At 45.5% G+C, this 27,925-nt stretch overlaps 1 protein-coding gene across 5 annotated transcripts in view; it reads left to right on the top strand.

Moving 5' to 3' along the window:
• NDST1 (N-deacetylase and N-sulfotransferase 1) overlaps positions 1 to 27,925 on the top strand; it is a 62,666-nt gene that overhangs the window by 3,849 nt on the left and 30,892 nt on the right. For 3 of the 5 annotated variants that reach the window (XM_020964321.2, XM_020964317.2, XM_020964316.2), the window contains exons 2-3: positions 14,107 to 14,302; positions 22,141 to 23,043. In XM_020964321.2, coding sequence (XP_020819980.1) covers positions 22,531 to 23,043 — 513 coding nt within the window. In that variant the 5' untranslated portion in view covers positions 14,107 to 14,302; positions 22,141 to 22,530. Of the gene's footprint in view, positions 1 to 1,501; positions 1,701 to 13,815; positions 14,008 to 14,106; positions 14,303 to 22,140; positions 23,044 to 27,925 lie in introns of those variants that run through there. The other 2 variants (XM_020964318.2, XM_078150522.1) reach the window with 2 other exon arrangements.

The raw sequence follows: 27,925 nt of genomic DNA on the forward strand, positions 1-27,925 counted from the left end.
TCTTCTGAAAGGGGCTGCTTGAGGAACCTGTCAATGCCAACGTGAGCTCTTGGTCAATGAAAAGGTACTTGACTGGGCGGATCAGGACAGATTTCTGCCTTTGGGTCTCAGTTTCATGGTCTGTACGATGGACTAGATGAAATCTGTAGTCTTTGTAGCTTTAAAACTTTTAACAAGCATTTATTAAACACCTACTATATGCCAGGCACCGTACTGGGTGCTTTGCAAATATTATCTCACTTGATCCTCTTAACATAAATAGGTGCTATTGTTATCCTCAGTTGAGGAAGCTGAGGCAGACTTGCCCAGAGTCACACAGGGCTCTGCCCACTGAGCATGATTACTATTTGCGTCTGGTCCTAGGCATGGGTGTCCACATCTCAGTTGAAAATGCATTTAAGGTTGAAGTCTGACTGCTCTTTGAGGTGGAATTTTCCTTTCTTAGGATTGCTTAGCATTTGAAAGGTTGGAGATGGAGGATGAAGATGAAGGAATAAGCTGACCAGTTTTGAACACACCACTGTGCTGCTAACTTAAGCCTTGAGTGACACCAGCTCCCTTAGCCTCCTCTTCGCTCTGATTGTAGGGCTGTATGGTGGAGTGCCAAACTCCTCCCAGTGTCTTCTTTTATAGAGTGCAGAAACTGGACTTCAGCTCACTCCACTTTGCTTCTGTTGTTCTTTCTGCTTTCACCTCCATGGAACCAGATGCTCACTCCCCAGGACCCCTCTGCTGTCCCATCCACCCCTCTCCCTTCTGCCTCCTTCTGTATGTTGTCTCCTTCTTTACAATGTAACCTCCTTGAGGGTAGGGATTTTTTTTTTTTTTTATGAAATGTATCTCCAACTCTTAGCAAGGTGCCTGGAACATAGTAGCGCTTAGCAATTGTTTATTGCATTGATAGAAATCTTGATGTAGTTTACACATATTCTCTGTGGCATTGTGGATAGAGCCCTGGACTTGGAATCAGGAAGACCTGAGACACTTACTAGCTGTGTGACTGAACAAGTTACTTAACTGCTCTCTGCCTCAGGTCTCTGATCTGTAAAGTGAAAGTGACAAAGCTCCGACCTCCTAGGGTTGTTGTGAAGATCAAAAGAGTTAACATATGCATAATGCTTTTAAAACCTGAAAGTGCACGGATGCACAGAAATGCTAGCTGCTGTTACTAGTTGTTACGTTCTGGCATCCCTGGACGGTAGAATGGTTCTTTGCAGGTTGCTTGGTCTGTGGTCAGAATGCCTGTTGAGATGTTCTTGGGTGTCATAGGTGAGAGAGAGCCAAAGCAAGAAAAAGCATGAGGTGTCTCGCAAGTCAGGTGTGGCTTTCAGGAGACAGCGGCTCAGGTGTAATGAGATCAGATGAGATGATATTTGTCAGGCACTTAGCATGGTCCTTGGCTTAATCAGTTCTGGTTCCCTTCCCTCCTCTGTCTCCTGCATTAGATTTCTCCCTTTACGTTTTTATGAAATGAAACCTAAAACTCTTCTTCATTTTGCAGATGAGTAAAATGAGGCCCAGAGAAAGGAAGTAACTTTGCCCAGGTCACAGAGCTGGGCTTGGCATCTTCAGTCCTTTGCCTCCAAGTCCTGCTTTCTTTCCGTCGTGCCACTTTGCCTCCCCGTGGAGGTCATCTTTCCATCGTGCAGATTGTAACTCTTCCTCGTGGAAGAGTACAGAATTCCTGCTCACGCCTTCTCGTAAGTTCTCCAAAGAGGATTCAGCTAATGCGCTGAAGATCTTCCCCTGGTCCTTGTTGTACCTGAGGGGTGCCAGTGGGGCACTTATGTTGTTCTGTATCTCTCATTTTTACTACATTTCCCTGCTTTTCTGGTCGTGTGTGTGTCCTTGATATTGTCTTACCTACTACTGTTCAGGCTCATGTCACTGGTACTATGCTACAATTTCCTTAGGTCTATCATAGGTTTCTCCCTTGCATTTTAGATTACTTGTAACTTTTATTCTTCTGAGATTGTGATAGTCGGTTTCAAATCTTAATAGCACCGTTGGGAGAATATTGGTATAAAAAAAGAGGAATTTGAGACAGCTGGTAATGCAGTGGATAGAGTGCTGGGCCTGGAGTCAGGAAGACCCCAGTTCAAATCTGGCCTTAGCTCTGTGACCCTGAACAAGTCACTTCGCTTCTGCCTGCCTCAGTTTCCTCATCTGCAAAATGGGAACTATAACATCCCCTACCTTGCAGGGTTGTTGTGAGGATAAAATGAGATAATATTTGTAAAAGCGCTTCGCATGGTGTCTGACGCGTAGTAGGTGTCATAGAAATGCTTGTTTCTTTCCCCTCCCCCGTTGGAGACATCGAGGAGTTTGGAATCACACTCTCCTAAATGTCGTCCAATCAGATCTCTTTTTCCAATTTACTGTCAATTTGTAGTACCAGTTCAGATTGTAAACTTTGGTGTGAGGAAATGAGGTATGGTGGAAAGTGGGCTGGATTTGGAGTCAGAAGTTAGTCTGTCATGTCTGATTCTTCATGATCCCTTGTGGGGTTTTCTTGGCAAAGATACTGGAGTGCTTTGCTATTTTCTTCTCTAGTGGATTAAGGCAAACAGAGGTTAAGTGACTTGCCCAGGGTCGCACGACTAGTGAGTGTCTAAGGCTGGTTTTGAATTCAGGTCATCCTGACTTCAGGCTCAGTGCTGTATCTGTTAAGCCACCTACCTGTTTCCTTAGAATCAGGAAGACCTAAGGTACTTATCCAGAAGACCTGGATTCAAATGCTGGTTCTGTCATTTACTACTTGTATGACTTTAGGTAAGTCATGTAACTTTCCTGAGCCTCGGTTTCTTCGTCTGTAAAATGACAAGTTTGGACTAGATGATCCTGAAGGCTTCTCCCAGTTCTAAGTTTCAGTTCATAGACATGGAAAAAAGACATTTAGGGATACCTGAGTCTTCTCAGATTCCTTAAAACTCTAAATCTGTGATCTTGTGTACTTGATGGACTCTCCATCCCATCATTGCATGGCCAGGGAAATAAGTGTTTCTCATCTATTCCGTTTTTTCACTATGGTTTATTAGACAAATCATTTTTGCATTGGTTGGATTTTAGCACAGGCTTTGTAGTGTTCTAAGCCTTGATACAATTGGTCCAATGCCACCTATGGACAAGAACATTTAGGGTAGAGGTGTCAAATTTGGAGCCTGCAAGACTCTGGAATACTCCTGGAACCAGATGAAATGGAATTGAGAAATGTTTAACAAAATAAAAATGCAACATAAATAATGCTAGTTTATGGCTTTCTAAATCATTATTGCTTCCCCCCCCCCCATTTCAGTTTGACATCGCTGATTTAGAGTATCTTGCAATCAGATTGCATAGAATATTTTTACAAATATGTGGGCTGGAAAGACCTTTTCTTACTGAAAGCCTTGTAGTGTGTTAACAACGATAATTCACATTTATATAAGTTTTAGTTTATAAGTAATTTCTTCAAATTTTTTGAGGTAGGTTGTGTAAACTGAACCAAGGGAGGTTAAGAGAGTTGTCCAGTGTTTATAGTGTTAGAGCTGTGTCTAGGTCCAAATTTTCTGATTGTGAATCTCTCTATTTTACCACCACTGTGTTCCTCATCTGACAATTTAATGTTCATTCATTGAGCTCTAGGCCCTGTTTCCTCCCCCCTTACGTTTCTCTCTCCCCACGGATCATCTGAAAGCATTTAAATTCCTTTCTGTGCTTCCTAGGGGAACTGAATTGGGAGATATAATGGTGTTTTGGAAAAGGACTGGCCTGACAGTTAGGAGGCATGGCTTTTAGTCTTAATTGTGTCATTAATGCATTGTGTGACCTTAGGCAACTCACTTCCCCTTTCTGGGCTCAGGCTGTCTTTTCATCTGTAAAATGAAAAAAGAATTGGACTAGATGCTTTCTAAGGTCCTTTCTATCTTCTTTGTTCTCAGGTCCTGTTTCCTTCTGAGTAGTTTTTTTATGTACTTTTTGGTTTTTTTGCACTTAAAAATTTTTTTATCTTGATTTTTTTCAGTTTACCTCTCTGGGTCTCAGTTTCCTAACCTGTAAAAGAGGAGTTTGTTTTGGGCGACTTCTAAAGTCCTTTTTAACTCTTAAATCTGTGATCCTCTGAACCTGTGTCCCTTCTCCTTTTCAGAGATTTTTAATTGCTCCCTGTTGCTCATAGAATAGGAATTCTTTATTCTACCCTCTGAGGTCCTCCTCAGTTGGCCTCAGCCTCTCTCAGGAACCCTATTACCTGTGACTTCTGTTTGTATACTCTGTGTTCCAGCCAACATGAGACTGCCTCCCTTGCCGGATTCTCATGCAGCTCTTTCCTATCTATATTTTATTGCTTGTGCTTGGACTTCCTTCATATCTTTCAGTCCTTTTTTGGTTGTCTGACTCTTCATGACCCATTTGGGATTTCCTTGGCAAAGATGCTGGAGTGGTTTGCCTTTTCCTTCTCTCCAGCTCATTTTACAGATGAGGAAACTGAGGCAAAGGAGGTTAAGTGACTTTCTGAGGGTCACACGGCTAGTAAGTGTCTGAGGCCAGATTTGAACTCAGAAAGATGAGTCTTCTGACTTCAGCCCTCTGTTCACTGTAGCTACCCCTCTTCATATTTTGAAATCCTTTCCTTTCCAGTGCTGCCTCTTCCATGATGACTCCCCTTAGAACCCCCAAGTATAAGTGATGTCTCCCTTCTTAAATATATCATACTACTCTGTTTGAAGCTCTACTCTGCTCTTATTTTGTAACTTGTATTAAAGCAGAGTATTTTTCTTATTCGTGTTTGTAATATTGCAGGCTCATTTGAAGATAGTAGTTAAGGAATTTTTCATCTTTGTATCCTCATTGTCCTGTGTAGTACATAGCGTATAATAGGCATTTAATAAATATTCGTTGAATTGAATTAAGACCTGACCTGGGTCCTTGGGAAATAGGAAGGAAGAATGAAAAAGGACATTCTGCAGATGGAGATGAAAGCAGCTTTTTGGGCGGACACAGACTAGATTAGTTTAGATGGAGCAGAGGCTTGGCAAACACTGTTAGTAGAAGATGAGGTAAATTGAAACCTGACTGTGAAGGGCATTGAATGCTAGGATAGAAAATTTTATTTTGTTGGCTGTGGAGCAGTGTTAAAGGTTAAAAAGGAAGGGGATATCATACACTGGCATTGTTAAATCAGGAGGTATAGAAGGAAATGAGGCCCAGAAATGTTAAGTGATTTCCTGGAAACTGCATAGCAAATGTGTGAATGAATCTGGACTAGATTTCAAGTATCTTGCCTCTGAGGCCAGTTTTCATAGAAGAGAAAGAGGAGAATGGAGAAGAATCTCTTGGCTGGGAGGTGCCAGTACAAGATGATACTCAATTTGGTAGTATCCTGGGCAGACACCAGAAACTGGTGTAGGGTCATTGAATGTCAGAAGTGGAAATATACAACGCTTTTGTCAGAGGTGGAGGGTATCTTTGAGACCATCTTTTCATTTTCTAATGGAGGAGATTAAGGTTAAGAAGAAGAGGGAAGTAACTTGTCCTCCCGTCTCGTTTATGGAAGAGCCAGGATTAGGATCCATGGCTCCTGACTCCTAGCCTGATGTTCTTTCTACGGCACTACAAACCTCCTCTCGTCCCCAGCCTCCTCCAAGCAGAGACCTTCCCCATTTGCCATTCTTTCTTCTTTGCTCCTTTGTCTTGGGCCTTGGGGATGTGGTGGGGGGAAGATACCTGTTTTAGGAAGCATGCCACCACCTTCCTGTCCATGGCGATTTGGGCTTATTCAATCATAGGGGGCCATTCAAAACCTGCCACTTATCACACTGTTCCATGGCCCAGCCTCGTGTGTATCTCAGTTTTGGGAGGAGCCTAAATTAAAAGTGACAAAGCCTGCTTGGTGGCTTAGTTGAAGTTTTCCTCTTGCAGGCCCATGTGGGTTTCAGGTGTGGCAGTTTTGACCCAGCAATGCCAACTCCTCACCTGCTTAACCTGCTTCTTTTTGGACCTTGTGCCATTGGGCTTGAGGGGCCTTAGCGTGTGTGCACAGCAAACACAAACAAGAGCCACCTGAAGCAGTGCTTCATCAATTTCCATGAGGCTCACAGCTGGCCATTTCCCAGTTCCCCTCCTGCCAGATTTTCAAGTCCTAGCACTCTGCATCTGTTCCACTCTATCTAGAGGCCCCTGAGCCTTATCCTCTGAAAGGAGCAGAATACTCCCTTCCAGAGTCCTGAGCTCAAGCTCCTTGAAAAGCACAAAGCATATCTCTGTGCAGTGTTGTAGCCCAGAGTCCCAAATGCAGTTCAAGAAAAAGATGACAAGATGGGAGGCCAGTAGGTACCAGGAAGAGTCAGGAGACTTGAGCTGTAGGCTTTACTCCTCAACTTTGGGTAGATTTCCACCCCCCTAGGTATCAAGTTATTTTTTTCCTCTGTAAAATGAGGGTTTGGATTAGACTAGGTGATCTCCAAAGGCACTTTTAGGCCTGTCACTTGTTTACGGTGGGACTGTGAGGGTGCCAGGCTCTGGGAACAGTCTGCCATATAAGCCTGCAGTTTGAAATCCATCCCCTTGATTTTCCACTCCCTCCCTGAATTCTTCCTTGACTTCTCCACTCTAAACTTCTCTTTTTCAGTGACATATGAGTGGCACCTAGGCTATCTCCTTAAAATTTTTTTTCCATATTGGCCATGTCCAAAAATGTGTATCTTGTTCTGTATTCTTGACTCTCTCACCTGTCAGGAAGTAGGTCACATTCTTCATCAGTGGTCCTCTGGAATCTTGGTTGATTAGTGGATTGATCAGGGTTCCTAAGTCTTTCACCATAGACTGACATAGACTGTCTTCTACTGGATTATGAGTTATGGTCAGCCAGATGGCATCCATTGTTGTCTTGAACCTTTCCTTGTCCTTCTATCTCTAAATCAGTGATTAAGTCAACACACCTTTGTTCAGTGCCTGCTGTGTTCCAGGTACGCTGGTAAGCCCAGTGTGATCCTGTGGGCCTTTTAACCCAGTCCTAGTTAGGGTTCTCAGAGGGCAGAGAGATCTTGTTTAGGATATTAGTATTCTCCACTGTACCCTGGGCACCATAGTAAATACTTAGTAAAACTTTGTTAAATTTGGTTTGATGGATAGGGAAGAACCTGCCCTGAGCTGGTGTCTGGGATGGTGGGGTGGGGTAAGTAATAAGGGTTGGGAGAAGAAATGAGTTCAGGTCTTCTCATGAAGGTAGGTATTCCTGGAGTAGGAGAAGCTGGCATATCAGCCTTTAAGTAACATCTGCCCAGGCACAATCACAGCTTTTGCCAGGTTCACAGAAATGAATCATGATGGAAGAGAAAAAGCCTTTGGCAGGGAGCCATGAGACTTGGGGTCTCCTGGGATCCAGTGTTTGCCAGTAAATGACCGTGTGACCTTAGACTGGTCACTGGAAGCCTTTGGCTTTAGATTTTCCATCTTTAAAATGAAGGGCTTGTATTAGATTGGTCTCTGAAGACCCTTCTGGTTCTGAGATTCTCCTCTTTGGGTGTCAGTTTTTTCTACAATGAGAGGGGCTGGGATAGGTCATTTCTAAGATTCATTCCAGCTCAAAGACTTCCTGTGGTAAGGACAAAATTCATTAAGATTTTGAGTGCTTCATGTGTAAACTATATCAAATTGCTTGCCTTCTCGTTGAGGGGGCAGAGGAGGAAAGGGAGGGAGGGTGAGAATTTGGAATTCAGCATTTTAAAAGATGGATATTAAAAGTTGTTTTTACATGTAATTGGGGGAAAAAGACAGTTTGGAAAATAGGGGAAAAAAAGAATTTGACTGCTTCCTGGTTACTGAAACACTATCAGATACACAGAGCAATGATAAGACATGAAACTGGAGGTTCTGACTGTGTGGTTGGAGATAAGTCTAAAGCAGGAGGGGAGAACCTTTAGCCTTAGGGCCATGTGTGGCCTTCTGGGTCCTTAAGTTTGGCCTTTTGACTTGGATTGAATCCAAAGACCGCACTTAAGGACCTGGAAGGCCACATGTAACCTTAAGGCCACAGGTTCCCCACTCCTGGTCTAAAGTGTTATTATAGGATAGTATATGCTGTCAGAATTGCTGAAGTTAATTGTACAAGCTCAGAGAAGGGAATGAATGAGCACTGGGCTGGAGTGCTTAGAGAAGTCTTCTTGGAGGTGGGAGGACTTGGACTGAGCTTGGATTTGCAGGTTGAGCCTGGTTTTGCAGGCCTCAGAGCCAGGAAAGTCTGGGATCAGGTCTTTGATGCATATGTACTAGATCACCCTGGGCCCGGTGTTATGGTTGTAATCTAATTCCCATTCCTGTGATTTGGAAAAAGAGTGATGAATGAAGTGGGTATTCTACATGGGGGGAATGCTTTGGAGCAACAATACAGAATCAGGAACGGGCATAGTTTGAGGGGCAGGTAGGGAAGGAGACAGGTGTGCCTGTTTAGAGCAGAGAAAATATGTTTGTTAGAGAGGAGAGAAAAATAGGTAGAGAGTAGCTTTCTAGAATCTTAGCTTTGAAAGGGACCTTAGAAAATCATTAAGTATAGTTTTTGAAATATTTTGCACAAAGCAAATCCAGGATCAGGACAGGTCTCCACACTTCCTATGTGATCTTTTACCTTTCTACACTCCTGGTCTCTCGTGTGTGTGTGTGTGTGTGTGTGTTTGCAAGGTTGTGTTAGGTCTGCTTATGTGGATGTAGGCATGAGACTGGGTTTGGTAGGACTTTGCCGTTCTCTAAGATTGAGGAGTGGTCCACTGTAATACTCTAGCAAGGACGGGTGTGTGCCTGGAGATAGGGGTGCTGTTGTTCATTGCATTAGGGCAAGGAGCAGCCTAAATGGCTGCCAGCCAGATGGGGAGGGAGGAAAGACTGAGAAGGAGGGAGCCCAGTGCTGAAGGAAATCATGTATTTTCCAAGCTCTCTGAGGATACTGGAAACAATGGGGGAGTGGGGAGGACGAACTATGAAAAGGACCTGATAGTGGGGGGGATGGGGAGGTAGGGAGGGAGAGGGTGGGGAAGAAGGGAAACAGACTCTTGGACTTGGCTTCTGTTTCTTTGAAGGATGTTTATGTAATTTCCCTAGAACTATAGGACATGATCTCCTGTGCCCCTGTAGGGTTCTACTCAGTGAACAGCTGTCCTGAGCCGGAGCCTCCCTCCATTTCCTACTGAGTTCCGTTTTTCTTTGCTCAATCACACTGCAGCGGTTGGGAGGGGAATTAGTAGGCTGGGGAAAGCTCAAGGCATCTCTGCCTACTTTTGCAGTCAAGAAATCTGAGATCAGAGCGTGGCAGAAGTGGACGAGACCTTAGATGTCATCTAAATCCAAACCCCTCCATTTTACAAATAGGGAAACTGAGGCCCAGAGAGAAGTGATTTAAGGAGAAGAGATTTACTCAAGGTTACACGGGGGGGGGGGGAATTAGGAAAAGAACCCACATATCCCAGTTCCCATTCCAGTGGTTTTTTTTAACCCCCTTCCCCATTAAATTAGTTTAGTAAGATGCACGTGTGAGGAACTGTCGGGAAGCATTTTAGAGATGATGAGTCGCCATCTCCTAAGCTTCTTTGGATCCCCCTCCCCCAGTTGTTAAAGATCTCTTGAAATTAACACGTATTATTCTATATGTACTTTGTAGTCGTTTGTGTGCATGTTGTACCCTGGCCCCACCCACACCCAGCAGAACATAAGCTCCTTGAGGGCAGGCATTCTTTCTCATTTGTGTTCACATCCCGGGTACCTTATTTTTAAATTGAATGGAGAGGCCACTAGAAAAGGCTTGAAAGAAGTTGTGAAGCACAGGCCTGACTCAGAAGATGAGATGATAAGATGTGCCTCTCGCCCTTTTGCAGAGGTGGAGGGTTCACATTGTGCAGTGCATTGATTTTCAGACTCTTTTGATGTTATGATCAATCATGTAGATTCCCCCCTCCCCTTGCATTAAAAAATACTGTTTGTTGTGGGATGACTCTCTGGAAAGGGGAGGGGAGAAATTGCGAGAGAAAACTGGGCTTGATGTAAAAAATCCCCAAAATACATCAATGAAAACTCATTTTTAAAAATAGGGAAGACTTGGAAGATAGAGAACAAGAGGAGAGAGCTCAGTGGAAGGCATGCATGCCTAGGAGTTAGAGATTTTTTGGGGGAGGAAATTCTTCAGGTGGCTAGAGAGAAAGTGCTTTTAACTGCTGGGTTCTCCAGGTCTTCATCGCCACTCCCTTCCCTGCTCCCACTGGCTGACTGAGGCCTTCTGGGAGGTGTCAGGTTAAGGATGTGAGGCGTGTGTTCTCAGCCTTACCCCTCTTGCCACAGTTCCTTACCTGGTGCCTTTTTTTTAAACTAAGTTTTTAATTGATATCTTCTGTTTCCTACATCATCATTATGCCAAGTATCCTTCTTCCTGCATCTCCCAGAGAGCCATCCCATATAAAAAATAGTGTATTTTAAAGAGGAAAAAAAATAGCACAGTTGGTCAATTAAAAAAAAGTTTGAAAATGTGCAATGAATTACACCTGTGGACCTCCCACCTCGAAGAAAGGGTAGGTTGGGGGTATCTGTTCATCTCTTCGTTTGAGTCTTGCTTGATCTTTATGATTTTGTTACATTTACTTTTGATTTACTGACGTAATTCTTTCCATTTACGTTATGGTTACTGCATTTATTGTTTCTTGGCTTTGCCGACTTCTGCATCAGTTCATATAGATCCCATGTTTCTCTGCATTCATCGCACACACATCATTTCTTACAGCGTAGTAGTATTCCATTTACATTCGTGTACCATAATTTGTTAAGCCATTCTTTGGTTTTGTTGAGAATGAAATCCACCTGCCATGGTTCTACTCAGGCACCACCTTCTCATAATAGTCATTATACTTGCTAGCACTGACATAGCGCTTTAATTTTTGCAAAGCACTTTCCATAGGGTATCTTCGTTGATCCTCACAACAGTCCTTTTAGGTAGGTGCTATTATTCTCTCTTTTATAGATGGGGAAATTGATACTGAGCAGAGTTAAGTGATTTACCTAGAATCATATCACTTGTTAAATGTCTGAGGTGGATTTGAATTCAAGTCTTCCTGACTTCAAGTCCACTATACTATGAATTAGTCTTCTACATGCGTCCTTTCCTGATTTCTCTCCCACCTCCTCCCAAGCTACAGGTACCTCTCCCCCAACGTGCATTTATTTTGTATATAGTTATGAACACGTTGTCTGCCCTGATAGGATGTGAAGGCTTTGAAGGCAGGAAGTTTCAGCTTCATCCTTTATTCTCAGTGCTTAGCAGAGTGCCTGGTTTAATGGATTGATTGACTGACTGGAGAAGTGTTTTGTGGTGTTCTGTTAAATTCAAGATCCATTTCTTAAGTGTATTAGGTCATTGTGTTATGTCCTAGAGTCATAGGTCATAGGTCTAGCTAAAGCTGGAAGAAGTTCAGAGGCTAAATCTCTCATTTTACAGATGAGGAAACTGAGGCCCAGAGAGATTCAGTGTTTTTGCCCAAGGCGTATAAGTATTAAGTCAGAGGGAGGATCTGAACCTTTCTGGCTTTAAAACCAATTCCTTTTTCAGGGTACCTTGCTACTGCTCCAGGGAGAGTGAAAAATGAATGAGACAATCCCTGCTCTCATGGACTTTACATCTTGTAGGGGAAATTCTATGAACTTAAATAACTCCAGCGGTAAACAGAGCAGGATAAATGCCTCAGAATTATAAAATTCTATATGAGATTGGAAGATTGTCTCTGCCTGTAAGGATCAAGGAAGGCTTCCTGGAGTGGAGGTGGCATTTGAGCTGGTGAAGAATGGGTAAGAATAGGTAGAATTAGAGGTAGAAAGGATTCCAGGTTGAGGGGCTTGTGTGAACCAAATCACAAAGATGTTTATAGAGGCCACTTTGGCTAGGGCAGGGTAGGTGTTAGAGAATATCATGAAATAAGGCTGGAAAGATAAGATACAGGGCTTGAATACAGGCGAAGGAGTTTGGACTTGATTCAGTAAGCCATCCATGGAGAGTCACTGAAGGTGTTTGAGTAGGGGAGTAACGGGATTAAAACTCTAGATTACCAAGATTTATCTGACAGTTGAGTAGGATAGTGTGGAAAAGCATAGGGGGTGAAGCCTGGAGTCCAGGAGACCAGTTGCAATATTACTCCAGGTGATTGGACCTTAATTTAGGGGAGAGGTGGTAGGAATAGAAAAAAGGCGGGGACAGAGATGAGAGACACTGCCCGGTGGAAACTTGCAGCCACTCTGACTCCCCACATTGGGTTGGCAGCAGACCTACCTGTTATGGTTCGAGGTTGGTTCCAGTGATTTTTTTTTGAACTCATATGAGAACAATTTGTGAGGGGAGGGCCAAAAATCTGTTTGCTTGTCCTTGTGGCAGTCCTTTGCCTTCCTGACCCCAGATGCTGAGGCTTCAGATATACTGCATGTCATTTCCAGGGCAGCTGGGAGCTCTGAGTCACATCCAGGGGACATGGAGAGCTGGAGCAACGGGGCTATTGTCTGTCATGAATTCCATTATTCTCTGGGTGTCTCTGCCCTCCCCCACTCCCAGGCTAGAAGAATCTGCAGAGAATAAACCGGTACCAAATCATAAATCAGTGTGCACAAATGAGACGTAGCCCATGAGACCCAGCAGAATTCCTGCCCACCTTTGTTGTTGTTCAGTTGTTCTTCAGTCCTGTCCGACATCTTGTGATCCCTTTTGGTATTTTCTTGGCAGAGATACTGAAGTGGTTTGCCATTTCCTTCTCCAGCTCATATGACAGATGAGGAAACTGAGGCAAAAAGGGTTAAGTGACTTGGCTAGGGTCACACACCTAGTAAGTGTCAGGCTAGATTTGAACTCAAAAAGGTGAGTCTTCCTGACTCTGAGCCCAGAGCTCTCTCCACTGTGTCACCTAGCTGCCCTGCCTTTATGCTTTCCAGAATCACCCAGCTGTCTTCTGATTGTCTTTTCCCTGCTTCACCCCTCTCCAATTTCCCTGGGAATTGGAGGCCATTTGGATATTTCTGAATTTCCACACCAGCCTCGGGGAGCAAACCTGGGCTTACTATCGCATTTGAGGAGGAAGAAGCATCAGGATTAGTATAAAGAGCAGCAGTCTTACTGTGGGCAGCCAGAGATCTGGGTTTGAATCTTGATTCTGCTGTTAAATTGCTCTGTGATTCCAAGCAAGTCACTTCCTTCCTTTGGGCCTCAGTTTCCTTTCTTGGGCAGTAAGGAAGTTGAGCTAGATGTTCCCTGTCATCCCATTGGTGCCCTGACACTCTATGTTCTCTGGCTACCCTTTGAATTAGGATAGTCTGTGTTCTAAGATATGTGGAACTCTGCAGAACATCTCATGTCTTAGAGGCCTGTTGGTTTTTGGTGAATCTTGGGGGTAGGGGAAGACGTGATAGGGAAGGGAGGGAGCCACATGATTTTTAAGGGCCTGAGTGCAGTCCCTTCCTGGTACTGCTTTGCAAATAGCTTTGTCACTGAAGCCTGGGTTATATAACCAGCTGATCCCGACCTGGCAGTAACTGGAAGAAGATTTTTCTGTTTCATTCTCTCTCAGGCGGTAGAGACTCCCCCAACTCTGCCTCTAAGCCTCTTTGGCAGTTGCCTTAGATAACTTGTTAGCTGGCCTTGGTGATAGAAATTGGACCCTAGCTATTCTGCTACTGCATTTGTTTAATCTCATGGTTTAACAGGCCCTTCCTTGTCCTGCTCGTTTTTGTTGGAACAATGCAAAAGTATCTGCAGCCTGTGTGAGGGACAAAGATGTTTATCAATCCCTCTGGAAAAAGCTCCCCCCACAACACACACCAAGCAGCAGGCACGAAGCCTGTTTTGCTAACACGTGACTGTCTCCCAGCCTTTCCTTCCCTGGGAGTTCCCCTGATTTATAAAGGGGCCCTATTTTCTTTCCTGGAAGCCCAGCTACTTGAGAAACCAGCCCTTATACCAGGAGTCGGGGGGCCTGGGTTCTAGCCCCAGCTCTGCCATCCAGTCCTGTGTGATTTAGAGTAAGTCATTTCCCCACATTGGTTCTTAGTCTTCTCTATAAAAGGTGATGGACTATAAGATAACTGAGGTTTCTCCTTGATTTTTTTCTGTTTTATCAGTTTGCAGGAGTCACCTGCTGAGGCTGAAGGTAAAACCAGAGCAGAAGGTAAAGCCAACAGGTGGAATTCCAAGGAATGGAACCGAGGCACAAACAGTCGTGCTCCTAGCCTGGGAGGAAGGATGAACTGACCAGTGGCTTTTATCTTCTCAGCTCCCCTTTAAGCATCTTGATGAAATTCCAAGCCACTTGTCCAGGTATGAGGAGCAATGCATGGTAGGGTGGTGATCATGAGTTTAGTATCCCCTTCCCACTTACACAAGACAAACAAGGGGGGAGAAAGGGAGGGGAAAGCAGCCCCGGCTTTCCCTCGGAAGCAAAGGACAAAGAGTCCTTTTCTGTTCGTTCTCATTGTCCTAGGAGTTATCACAGCTGTCCTCGGCTCCCATGCCCTTTCAGTTTCTAGTTCACCATGTAAATGACTTGGGAGACCAGAAGGGTCCATCCCTAATCCCCACCCATGACTTGCCCACGGTCATATTGTAGACATGCTATATTTGAATTTAACAAGGCATTTGATGAAAGCTCTCATGATATCCTTATAAGCCAAAATGTAGAGTTGTAGACAGACATGTATACCATTAGGTAGACTGAGAACTTGTTGAAAATAACTAGATGCAAAGAATTGTGATTAATGGATCGATGTCAACCTAGTAGAAGGTCTGTAGTGACCTATAAACAGAGGTCTGGCCTTGTCTCTATTAGTGTTTTTTGAGGAAGGTATAATGGCACAAAATCTGTAGATGAAACAGTGATATAATGAGATGGCTAATAAATTGGATGGAGAATTGGGATATAAAAAGATCTTGGCCAAAGCAAGGGGCCAAATCTTATTATATATGATTAGATAATATTCCTCTTATTTGATGAAATGTGATAGGGACAAATATAAAGTCCACACTTGGGTTCAAAAAAATCAACTCCTTACTATAAGATTGGGGAATGGGTGTCTAGGTTGCAGCTCCCGTGACAAAGATTTGTGGGTTTTCATGTTCTGCAAGCTCAACGTGAGTCAACAGTGTAACAATAGCCAGAAAAGCTCACAAGCCCCCAGGCTGTGTTAGTAGTGGCTGAATGTCCAGAACCAGGAACGTTATTGTCTTGCTGTGCTCTTCCTCGGTCAGATCGAGGTCTAGGAGCCACTAGTGAGGAAGGACAGGTAAAAAAGAAGTCTGAGTGGTGAGGTTTGTAGAATGATTGGGTTAAGGAAGGAATGAAAGGTGTTTATCCTGGAAAAGAGAAGCCTGGGGAAGTGTCTTCAACCGTTTGACGGTATTTTGGATGGAAGAAGGATGAGATATGTTTGCTTTGATGCCAGAAAAAGAACTTAAAGTAATGGGTAGAAATGCAGGGGTACATTTCAGCTCAGTGTGAGGAAAAACTTAAGAGAGCTGCCCAAATGTGGAATGAACTGCCTTAGGAAGAATTGAGGGTCTTATCATTAGAGGGCTTTAACCCTAAAAACCAGATGAATCCTTTTCTGGGATGTTGCAGAGACAGAATGATGGAAAGAGCCCTTGACCTGGAGTCAGGGAATCTGAGTTCAAATCTCATCTGTGATGCCAACTGACTGTGTGTTCCCTTGTTGCCTTCAAATATGAGAGTCTACATGAGTATTTTACTGGTTTCATCATTAATTGATTTATAGGATTGAATCTTTTTATTTTTTTTTTAATTTACCAAGCATTTTTTTCCTTTCTCCTACTTCACCCACTGGGGGGAAAAGAATGATAATAATAGCTAACATTTATAAAGCACTTACTGTGTGCCAGGCACTGTGCTAGATGCTTTATGAGTATTACCTCGTTTGATCCTCAAAACGACCTTGGGAGGTAGGTACTATGATTATCTCCATTTTATGGATGAGGAAACTGAGGCAAACAGAAGTTAAGTAATTTGCCCGGGGTCATACCCGCAGAGATATTAAGTGTCTGAGAGTGGATTTGAACTTAGGTCTTCTTGACTCTGGTCCTGGCACTCTATCTGCTGCACCACTTAGGTGCCCCAGGGTTAAAAAAACCTTGTTAACAAATATGCATGGTCAAGCAAAATAGTTTTCCATATTGATGAATTTTATATTTTAGAGCTTGAAAGGGACTTTAGGTCATTGAATCCAACATCTTATTTTATAGATGGGGAAACTTGGGGAGGGGGAAGAGTGACTTTCCCCAGGTCACACAGTGAGTAACAGCCAGTCTCAGAATTCAGGTCTTCTGGCTCCTCAGTCCAGTGTACTTACATTCTTCCATGGAGTTCATTAATGAATAGCATCCGCAGGAAAACTTAATCTTCTAGCATTGCAGGCTTTTTCCTAAGATGGGGCCTGATAAGAATTGGAGGGGGTTTCCAGGCTCCTAAGGCATACAGAGGGACAGCGCAGGGTGGGAGCCCAGTTTGCGGTGGCAGCAGAAAGCACCAAAAGGTGACAGATTTCAGTTCAGTGCTCTTTGAGTGTGTGCTTGGGTCTTTGGCTCTGGGAAATCACAGGACTATTAAAAATGCAGTGCTGCTTACTTCTTTTATGGTCTTTGGGGTCCTGGAAAACCCCTTGTCACAGTTAGCAAAAGTTGTTTTAGGGGAGGTAAAGTGCTTGTAGGGGTGGGGGCAAGTTTCAGTCCTCCTGCTCAGCTCCCCCTTCCCATCCTGTCTCCCCAAGTACTGAAGCAACAGGGTCTGTTGGACCACAGTTCTGGCTCTAATGTGGATGAGTTTCTGGACTCCTCTTTGGAATGTATGTTCACAGTTCATTCTAAGTATGAAACAGAGTCTAGGACATAGACTTTGGGCAAAGTCACTTCTCTGTGAACCTCACTTTAAAAGATACAAAGGATCATAGAAGCCAGAGCAGGAAGGAGCTGCAGAGGCTGTCTAGTACATTTTATAATTGAGGAAATTGAGACCAGAGGCAGTTAAGTGACTTGCCCAAGGTCACACAGGTAGTATCAGTAATGGTTAGGTCTCCCAATAGCACTGTTTCAGTATTAACAAGTTGGTTGCATATGTATCATTAAGGATATTTGTAATCCAAAAGTGGGTGAACCAGTCATGTAACAAAAGCAAGGAATAACAAAGCCAGAGCTACATCCACAGCTTATTAAAATAACCAGGAAAAGCTTGTCATTGAATTTGATGGGCTCTCTTTGTGGAAGATTTACAGAAGGGTATGGGCAAGAATCAGAGAAAGGAGGAGGACCTGAATGGGATATAGTCTACACTGGAGAGGATAGCCCTCTTAAGCAGTAGAGGATCTGAGGTTGACTGAATAATGTTTAAGGTCTAACATTCTGGGGATTCTAGTTCTGTGTAGGTGGGATGATGGGACTGTGTGAGGCAGGCTGTGTCCGTAGGACCATGGAGGCCGACACTATAGTAGTGTATATGTGTGTGCGTCTGTTTTTCTCCCTCATGCTGCTGGCTGTGGTGATAATTAAAGCTTAATGTGTAATCTCTCTGTGCCAGTGACTGTCTCCTTGCTTCGAGTTTCCAGGCATCAACACTAAAACCCTGGTTGTCCTTTCTCAGTTTGTAGCCAAACAGATCTTCTGTGATGCCTGTTTGGACCACCTTTTCACCTGGTTTCTTAGGAAATGTGCCCCATGCCTGGAGGTGAAGGGAGGCTCTCTCCACATGGTGTAGAAGCCTGCTTTCTTCTTGGTTTTCCTGGGAGGGTGAAATTTGAGTTTGAAACGGTCAGTAGACCAGGGAAGTATGTATGAGACCTTGTGTGAATCTTCTGAGGTCTGTAGCAGTGACAAGTCATAGGATTTCAGGCTGGAAAGGACTTTAGAGATTATCTAGTTAAAACTCCCTGGTTTTCCAGGTGGGGAAAATGAGGATTGCTGGTGGGGAGAGGAGGACCAGTAAGTGGCACTCCCAACTCTGAAGGCTTTCTTACTGAAGACCCTGGTCCCCGCCCCTCCTTTCATTGTCGAACAGGTCCTTCCTAGCTCTGAGCTTTCTTCTACTCTCCTTTGGGGGCTAGTTTAGGATGACTAATTTCGCTTTTCAGGAGATGTTTGCCTCATTTTCCCCTTTCTCCTTTCCCTGAGCCCTGCCTGACTTGATCCAGGCCTGAGTAGGGAGGGACCTCCTATCTAGGCTGTGTGTGTGTGTGTGTGTGTGTGTGTGTGTGTGTGAGAGACAGAGACACAGTGTCTGTCTTTGGGGATTGTCCACTGCCCCATTCCCCCTTGTTTCTGGGTACAGGTGATGGATGGAGGACCCTCAGTTAATGATACTTGTCCCAGATCTTGTGGCCTCCTCAGTTTTGTCTTCCCTCTCCTCCTCACCCCCAAACCGAAGGGTTTCTGAGTACATTGCAGGGAGGGGCTGCAATAGGGCTAAGTTGTTGTTGGGTGGTGTTGTTGTGTTTTTTATTTATTTATTTTTTGTCTAGGGAGGAAAGGTATTCTGACTGCCCTGGTTACTGGGCTACTTCCCCAATTTTCAGGGTTGCCATGGTGTCTCCGTGGACATGGGAGCGTCTCATTCATTATTGCCGGCACCTTGTCGGGCAGATTAGGGTCTAGGGGGCAGAGAGCAGATCAGTCAGGCTCACTACTGAAAGCTAGTTACCCATTTTGTCTTTTTCTGGCTTTGCCTGGGGACTGGTGGTTGATGTGGTTGGTATTTCACACTGAGAGAGATCTTGCAGTGCCCTCCAGGCTCGTGGATAGCTATACCCTTTCCTCCTTACACAGCCTAGCTCTGAGGCTACCTTTGGGGTAGACTGAGGCACTTAAGGGTGAAGCCCTTATAACTGCAGCTGTCTCAAGGAGGCAAAGTGGCAAGGTATTAAAAGGCTCTGACTTTCCAGTTAGTGATTTAGCCCCCTATACCACAGTGCCTTTGGTAGGTGGGTGTGTTCAAGGCAGGCACCCTGCCCAGCCCTCTATTGGGAGCAAGCCATTTAGTGTGGGATTCGTGTGTGTGAGGGGGAGGGAGGCTGGAGCTGGAAAGAATCCTGCCTTCCTGGGTGGTCAAGGTTTTGTTTACAAAACAACTGTGTTCCCCTGCCTCCTTCCCCATTCCAGGCTTGGCTTTACTAAAATGCTTTTCCCTTATCCTCCCTCCTGATGAGTAAGGGAAAACCTGGCAACTTCTGTATCATTGACAGCCCTGCCCCTCCCTCCCACATGCAATTAACCTGGATAGGACTGACAGGATTAGGCAGGAAAAGTAATCAATTAGTTTTATTCTGAGAAGGTGGATGACATTAATCTTCTTTGCTGGGGAAGGGTTGTGAGGCTCTGCAGTGTTAATGGAAAGATATGAATTGGAAATTGTGAGACCTAGATTCTAGTCCCTTCTCTGCGATGAATTAGTCAGTCAATAAGCATTTATTAAGCACCTAGGACAAGCCAGGCACTTTTCAGAGGGCTGATCCCTCCTTATTTACAGCCCTTCCTCCCTCAGCTCTTGCAGACTTCTGGAGCTCCCTCTTTCAGTGACTGGGATGGAAAAGCCGGGTCCTGGGGATGAATTCTCAGGAGGTAAAGGAGCATAACCTAGGACTTGACCTAAAGAGCTTCTGTGGACCAGCCTGGGTGGAGGAGCAGCAGAGGCCTGGTGCTATCGGGAACGAACCTTAACTAGCCCTGATGGCTGCTGACCCTGGCTGGCTGGCTGGCCAACTGTATACGAAGCTTGTGGCCAGTTACTTACTGGAGATGTGAGGCTTGACCCTGTCCAGTCAGAGAAACAGTTGCCTGTTGAGTGATGGAAGCCTGGAAGCTAGCCTCTCAGAACATGTAGGAGGAATAAATGCTTTAGCTCCCCCACTCCCTCCCCACCCCCAACTCACAGGAAGGAGAAAGAATGCTAGACTTAGAGCAGAGAGGCTTGGGTTTAAATCCTGGCTCTGACAAAAGTATACGAGTCCAGTGTAAGTCAATTAAACTCTCCCATCCCCCCACCTAGGGATAGTCACCTTTAGGCTAGTTTCATTAGAATGTAAGTTGTTTCACTTGTGTCTTTGATTTTTCTCGAGCTTGATGAGTAGTAATGATTATGCATTACTTGGCCCATAGTAATAACAGCAGCATGTATATAAGTCCTTTTTCAAGTTACCTTTGTTATCTCATTTAACCCTCAACAAAGTTCTGTGTGAGTGTGAGGTTGCTTGGGTGAGTGAGTGAGTGTGTGTGTGTGTGTGTGTGTGTGTGTGTGTGTGTGTGTGAGAGAGTCGCAATTTTACAGATGAGGAAATTGAGGCAAACCTAGGTGAAATGACTTGACCAGGAGCACATAGCTAGAAATTGTCCAAGGAAGGATTCACCAGTCAGGATGATGCTATCTGCTGCACCACCTAGGTTCCTCACTAAGCACTTAATAAATGTTTGTTAATTGATTACCGTGGGGAATGTACTTCATTATCCTTAAAGTGTCATAGAAATGTGAGTTGCAGTGATTATGTTCCCTTTGGTATCTGCCAGGTGTCCTGGCAGATGTTCTGTCTCCACCTGTAGAGAAGAAGTCTGGTGGGAAGCTTGATGGTACCACCAACCTTCTTCTCTACAGGTGGAGACAGATCTTGGTGATCTTTGATAATCCTTCCAACGTCTTCATAGCATCGTGTAAAGGGCATCATGATGTAGGTGTTTCAGATGGCCTGGGTTCTGAATATTGTTTCTTCTTCTTGAGCTGTGTGACCTGGGACAAATATTTGACTTCTCTGGCTGGCAGCATCCTTTTCCATTGAGAGGTTTAACTATGTGGTCTTTTCCAGCTTTGAATGCTGTGAACCCCACTCCCCTTCTCTGGGAGTGCCTGGAGGGAAATGGAAGGGTCCCTATATAATATAGTGTAACATTCTTTTTATAGTCTCTCACAGGTTGGAAGTAAGATTGTTGATTAAGCCCCACAAAGATTCAGTCCTTCAAGGAAAGTCAGTCTCTAGTGGGAGCCAGATTTGGACCAAAGTGATACTGTGCCTGTTTGGAAAAGAGACATAATCTTCCCACTTAAGACAAATGAACCAAAAAAACCACCTTTCCCTATGCAGAATCTGGGGAGGGGGGCAGGCCTTTTTGGAGATAGGTCTGGATGTCAGTCCCAGGCCCCAGAGTCTGTCATTTTCCCATCCCTTTCCTTAATGACGGAAGGTGCCAGTGACATGACTAAATGGTGCTTTTAAGGACTGTGAAGTTTAGGGTTGGGAAAGGAGAGGCAGCTTTAGTGAACAGCTCCTCAGTAGGGTTGCTATGTGATTGGGATGGGTACTTGTAGCTAAACTTACCCAGTCAAGTGGGGGGGGTGCTTTAAGTTAGGTGGCACTGCAGCTCAGCTCCTTTAAAAGGGGAAGCCCTGAACATGAGGTATAGAGAAGAGAAAGGGAAGGTAGTATTTTGCTTCTGTGCCCCATGGATGGGGCAGCTAGGTAGCACAGCAGATGGAATGCCAGGCCTGGAGTTAGGAAGACTCATCTTCTTGAGTTCAAGACACTTGGCTTCAGACACTTACTAGCTGTGTGACCCTGTTTGACTCAGTTTCTTCATCTGTAAAATGAGCTGGAAGAGGAAATGGCAAACCACTCCAGTATCTTTGCCAAGAAAACAGCAAGTGGGGTCATGAAGAGTTAGAAAATACTAAACAACAGCAAAGCTGCAGGGATACTTCTGAATCCTATAATCATCTCTCCGTCTGTCTCTGCCTTGGTGCCTCACAAGGTAGCACGCGCCTTAGGGTTCCCTTTGCCAAACTGCAGCCTTTTGGTCTCGATCCAGGCATGTATCCTAGGAGGGATGGGGTCCCAGAAGAACTGTAGTAGATGTCAACAATTCCCCCAAGGAGTTTTCACTGGTCATGCTTTTTCCACCAGCTGTATGACCATGGGCAACTCACATCTTCCTTTGAACCTATTTTCCCATCTGTAAAATGGAGTAGTAACACTTCTATTGTTTCCTTAGTGCTTTGCTTTAGAAACTAAAATGCTGTGTGGACTGTGACCCTTTTTCTTCCTCTCTGACCTATGTCTACCTGCTGCTTTGCTGCCTCAGTTTCAGCTAACTAATTTGATTACTTTTCCCCCTCCCAGAGCCGGCTTCCACTGCCACCGCAGGCCCACCTGGACAGCATGAAAGCCCTTTTCTGCATCAGGGTGTCCCTGCACCCCTACCCAAGGTTCCCCAGGAGGCACTGACGCCCCTGGGCCAATTCTGCTCTGCCCCGGGACTAGGAGCAGATTTGCCATGGTGACATAAACAGGGCAAGGAGGAAGGAGAACAGCTCAGTCCATGGACCACCCTCCCTGGTGGGAAGAAAAGACACTCTTAGTCCCTGCTCATCCCTGTGCACAAACAGCTTCTGTTATTAATTATTTTTAATTTATTGCTTTGGATTGAATTCTTGTTTTTCTTCCTGTGAAAAGAATTGGGGGGGGTGAGGGTGGGGGGAGGTGGTTGCTAAGCAACATTGAGGAGCCAGGATGACCATCCCCCTGTGCCCAAGGAGGCTTCGCAGGCAGGCATCCCCTCAGACCGTGCTGCTCCTGCTGTTTGCCTTCTGCCTGCTCAGCGTTTTTGTCTCCGCCTATTACCTGTATGGCTGGAAGAGGAGCCTGGAGCCCTCAGGTGAGGTCACTGGGCCTGACTGTAATGAGGAGCCCCAGATCACTCCATCACGCCTCCTCCCCCTCAAGACCCTTAAGGTGTCCTCGTCCTCACGAACTGATGCCCTTGTGCTGGTGTTTGTGGAGAGCCTGTACTCCCAGCTGGGCCAGGAGATTGTGGCCATTCTTGAGTCCAGCCGGTTCAAGTACCGCACAGAGATTGCCCCCGGGAAGGGGGACATGCCTACTCTCACAGACAAAGATCGGGGTCGTTTTGCGCTCATCATCTATGAGAACATCCTCAAGTATGTCAACCTGGATGCCTGGAACCGGGAACTGCTGGACAAGTACTGCGTGGAATATGGTGTTGGCATCATTGGCTTCTTCAAGGTAACTGGGTTTGGAGAAGAGATATCCCGTGAAGGAAGGGAAGGGAAGGGCTTGGGCAAGCTAGGGATGTGGAAAGAGGGGTGTTTGGTGCTGTGTCTTTGGCCAGGTGTCTTGGGTGCCTAGAGGGGGTGCCCCGGTTACCAAAGTGTTATAGGTCAGCCTTTGGCTGAACCAGTTAGCATTTTTCTGTTCTCTAGCCAGTCTCAGCTCTTTATCTCAGTCCTGGCCCTTGCCAGAAGCTTAGGGGAGGGGGGAGAGTATTTGCCTTAGCCAGCTGTCTCATAGATACCTGCGATGAGTTACAAGAGGGACTGAGCACCATCTGCTAGAGATACATACAGTTCAAAGCTTGCATCCCATTTAGGGTGGAGTCAGAGTGCTATCTTTGGATACAAACGGTGGGGCGGTAAGGAGGAAGCCACCGTGACCCGCCTCGGGAGCCTAAGCCCTAAGTAAATCATAGGATTTACTGCTGGATGCCCCTAACGGCATTTTCCAGGTTCAGTAGAAGACTGAATCAGCAGGTTCTAGGATTGGGGTTTAGGAGTACAAACTTCACAGAAAGCTGGCCCGAGCGCTTTCAGGTCTCTGAAAAATAGGGCTTTGTTGGTTTGCTTATACCATTAGAGAGGGCGTGACCTGTCCATTTTACAGATGAACAAAGTGAGGCTCGGTGAAGTCACACTGCTGAGTCCTGGTCCTGTGTCTCTTGATCCAGTGGTCTTTTCCTCAGAGCTTGAGGATTGATCTAGAATTTTGTGGAGGGAACAAGGAGGAAGGGACCAAAAGGGGCCAGGCACTAGGGAAAGAGAAATTTTTGCTAGGCTGGTGGAGCTGTCCGAAATAAGATCTCTTGTCTGGGTTAGCAAATGAGATGAAATACACAGAATGCTTTCCAAGCTTTAAAGTACTTTATAAATAGTTGTAATTACTGTCGTTATTGTATGGAAAGCGAGCTCATTGTCCCTCCCTGAGCGCAGGTCCTAGTGATTCTGTTGTTGTCGTCTGACCTTTGTTCTTGAAGAGGACCATGACATCAGGGAGGTGATGCCATGGCATCGAGCGAATTGGATTTAAGTGAGGCAGGGCTCTGCAGAGGCACCAGCCTCACTTTCTCCTCCAGAGCCATCTCTGGGTCCAGTGGTGAGATATAGATCAGGATGACTGGGAATGGCTTCCAGTGATTCTGTTAGTGGGTCAGCAGGACTGGAGGAGAGAAGGGGCTTATACAGGGTGTCCCAGAAGTCTTAATATAGTCAGTAAGTAAACTTTTTTTTGGGGGGGGGTTAAGGCAAATGGGGTTAAGTGACTTGCCCAGGGTCACATAGCTAGTGAGTGTTATGTGACTGAGGCCGGATTTAAATTCAGGTCCTCCTGACTCCAGAGCTGGTACTCTATCCACTGTGCCACCTAGCTGCCCCTAAGTAGACATTTATTAAGCATCTCTTATGTGCCAGGCACTGTGCTAAATAGCACAGGGGATATAAAGTTAGTGCTGTCAAGGAGCTCACAGTCTAATAGGGGAGACAGTAGGCAAACCACTATGTACACCCAAGCTGTAGATGGGATAAATGGGAGAAAATGAGCAGAGGGAAGGTACTAGAATTAAGGGAGGTCTGGAGAGGTTTCCTATAGAAGGTGTGATTTTAGCTGGGACCTGAGCAGAGCTAGGGAAGCTAGGAGGTAGAGATGAGGATAAGAGCATTCTGGACATGGAGGAAAGCCAGTGGGAGGGAAAAAACCCTACTACATTAATTGTTTTGAGACACCCTGTCTATCTAAGGAAACACCAGTGAGTAGATGTGCAGGAGGATAGGGGAACATCTGGCTATAGGGTAAGATAGACAGAGAAATGTGGCAGTCTCAAGGGAGGAGGAAGGCAATTACTATTGGAGGGGCAAAATGGTCCTAGATGTATAACACAGCAGAGAATATGAAACCTTTGGTTTGAAAGAAGGAAAAACATATAACATACTATGGCTATCAAGACTGCCCTAGGGGTCTGTTTTGGGGTGGGGACAGTAGGAAGGAGAGATAAGCAGCTTCCATCAGTGGAAATATTTGAGCAGAGGCTGGGCGACAACTTGTCCGAGATGTTCACAATGTAGTAATTTAGAGCTGCGAAATGTAGTGAAGTTCAGCTCTCTGCACTCTCTGACTTTTGTCCCGCCTGGACTCGGAGCTATCCTGTGCAATTAGCTTAATCAGAGACTGCCCTCTGAGTGTGGGAGTAGGGTGAGACTGTACCAGGAAAGTGAGAGAGAGAGCACACGAGTGCAAAACTGCTAACCCAGAAGTGAATGATTCCATCAAATACAAATGCTGGGAGTTCCTGGGGTAGTGGAAGCTCAGGTTTCCCTATGGCCAGGAGAGTTCCCCATCCCCATCTCCCTTATCACAGCCTCTAGAGCTGAACGGGGTTTTAGAGACTACCTGCCTCCATTACGGGCTCCTTTCTCTCTCTCTCTCTCTCTCTCTCTCTCTCTCTCTCTCTCTCTCTCTCTCTCTCTCTCTCTCTCTCTCTCTCTCTCTCTCTGTCTCTCTCTCTATCCCTCTCTCTCCCCACCCCTCCCCCCTTCCCCCTTCATTTTATTGAGTAGAAAACCTAAGCCCATCAAGGGCAAATGACTTGCCAAGGTCACACAGGTTAGATAGGTTAGAGAGTTGGGTTTTGAACCCAGTAGTTTTTTCCACTATAGCATGATACTGGCTTTCTGGTAGGGGTCCAGTCTCAAGACCACTTCACTTTTCTGGAGGAGCCCTAATGAGCCAAGAGACAGGAAGATTAGGAAAGTTCGTTTAGGCTGGTAAAGGGTGACCTCACATGGTCATCTGAAAGAGTCAGAGCTCTTCCTTAGGCTGTGGGTCAGGGCTGCAGGCTGTATCATTTTGCTCAAGTGTGTTGACTGGTGGCCACTATATGTCACGACAGGCTGTGGAGCAAAGCTGGAGCTGACCACTCCTGGGAACTTCAGGCTACTCTTTGATCTAATGGAAGGATCAAGAAAATAAGTTCCCAAAGGAATCCAGTGCCTGTAATTCCCAAGTTCCAGCTCGATGTTGGCTTTTATAGGCAATGTGAAGGTTTGAAGATCATAGAGGGACTTTAGAGATTATCTCCTCTCACTCTCACATTTTACAGGTGAGGAAACGCGGGTCCAGGGAGAGGAACACTAGTGTGTCATAGCCTGTCAAGTGACAGGTCCAGGTCCAGACGTCGGGTCCCCTGACATTCGGTCCGAGACTCTTTTCATTGTAGTCTCTAAACAGTGTTGGATTCCAAAAATATAATCTAACCCCTCACCCCCATGATTTCAGGAGCCAACAGTCAAATTGGGAGGGACAGCGCATACAAACACCTAACTCAGTTAGGCGGTGTGTGAGAAGTGTAAAGAGGAGCATGTGGAGACTGAGTGCTATAGAGAAGGTCAGAGAGGGGAGAGGTTATTGTGGAATAGTCGGGGAGGGCTTTCTAGAGGAACTAGGGCTCAAGCTGGACCTTGAGGTCTGGAATAAAGGGGAGAAGAAGGGGCGGCACTCTAGCCGTTGGAAAGAGCATGAACAGCAACCCAAGTAGAGGTGAGCAAGGGGATGAGGTGTGGCTGGATCAGTGAGTAGACCTTTGTGGCTATAGCGGAGCATGTGTTTGGAGGAGAGCTGGGAGATAATATTGAAAAGATAGCTTGGCACTGGATTCTTGAGGCCTTAGAGGCTGCATGGTTTGGAGTTTACCTCTGTGATCACAGAAGTTTTTAAAGCAGGAATTGTCTTGGGAGGTTGTAAGTTCATTGTTAACTTGAGGTGTTAAGACTTCTGGTTGAGGACATTTTAGAGGAGTTTCATTTATCTGGCTGGTTTGAACTGAATGACGTTGGAGGGCCCTGGCTGCAGGGGCCATCACCAGCATAGACATACTTGGCTTGTAGCACAAGGTGATGGTACGTGTTTGGGAGCTCATATGTGTCCCATGCTGTGATTCCTCAGAGGCAGATGTTCAAAAGGCATTAAAAATGTTTAGCTGTGCAACTTCGTCTAAACACTGGGACTAGCTGGATCACAGTGCTGCACCTCGCATCTCGGGATTCCTGCTCCTCATGTTCCTCCTCTCTTTCCCAGCTCTGTTTCGTTGTGAGGAGTGTAAACACATCAGAGGGGTGTGGCGTGAAAAGTGCTGGGCTGTGTTAGGAGACCTCAGCCTGACTGCAGTTTCCTCGCTCTTCAGAGGCAGGCGAGTCAGATTCTCACTCTGAGCTTCAGTTTGCTCCTTTATAAAACGGGGATAAAGGACTACCTATCTCACAGGGTTGTGGTGAGGCTCAAGTGAGGTAGAGGAGTCTCCGTAATCACAGGGTACCATATAAATTCCAGCCATTATTAAGTCAAGCCAGGTGGCTGCGCAGGGCACAGTGGTTTGGAGGGTTGCCAAAAATGATGCCTTTGCACCAGTTTTTGGGTTTTGTTTGTCTGTTTGTTTGTTTTAGGCAATTGGGGCTAAGTGACTTGCTCAGGATCACACAGCTAGTAAGTGTCAGATGTTTGGTCTGAGGCCGCATTTGAACTCAGGTCCTCCTGACTTCAGGGTCAGTGCTCTATCCACTGCGCCACCTAGCTGCCCCCTTTGCACCAGTTTTTGCCTTTGCCTGGAATGCCCTCCCTCCTCACCTCTGCCTCTTGGCTTCCGTCAAGACGTAACTGAAATCCTTTTTTCCACAGGAGGTCCCTCCTGCTTTTCCCACCTGCTAGTGCCTTCCCCCTCTGAGATTTCCTTTCATCTACTCTGTATATATCTTGTGTGTACCTGGTGATTGACGTGTTTTCTCCCTCTTGGAGCGTAAGCTTCTCGAGAGCAGGGACTGTGTTCTTTCCTGGTCTCCCCAGCTCG

This window comes from Phascolarctos cinereus, unplaced genomic scaffold (genome assembly GCF_003287225.1).
Source record: "Phascolarctos cinereus isolate Bilbo 61053 unplaced genomic scaffold, phaCin_HiC Scaffold_2;HRSCAF=192, whole genome shotgun sequence".
NCBI lineage: Eukaryota > Metazoa > Chordata > Mammalia > Diprotodontia > Phascolarctidae > Phascolarctos > Phascolarctos cinereus.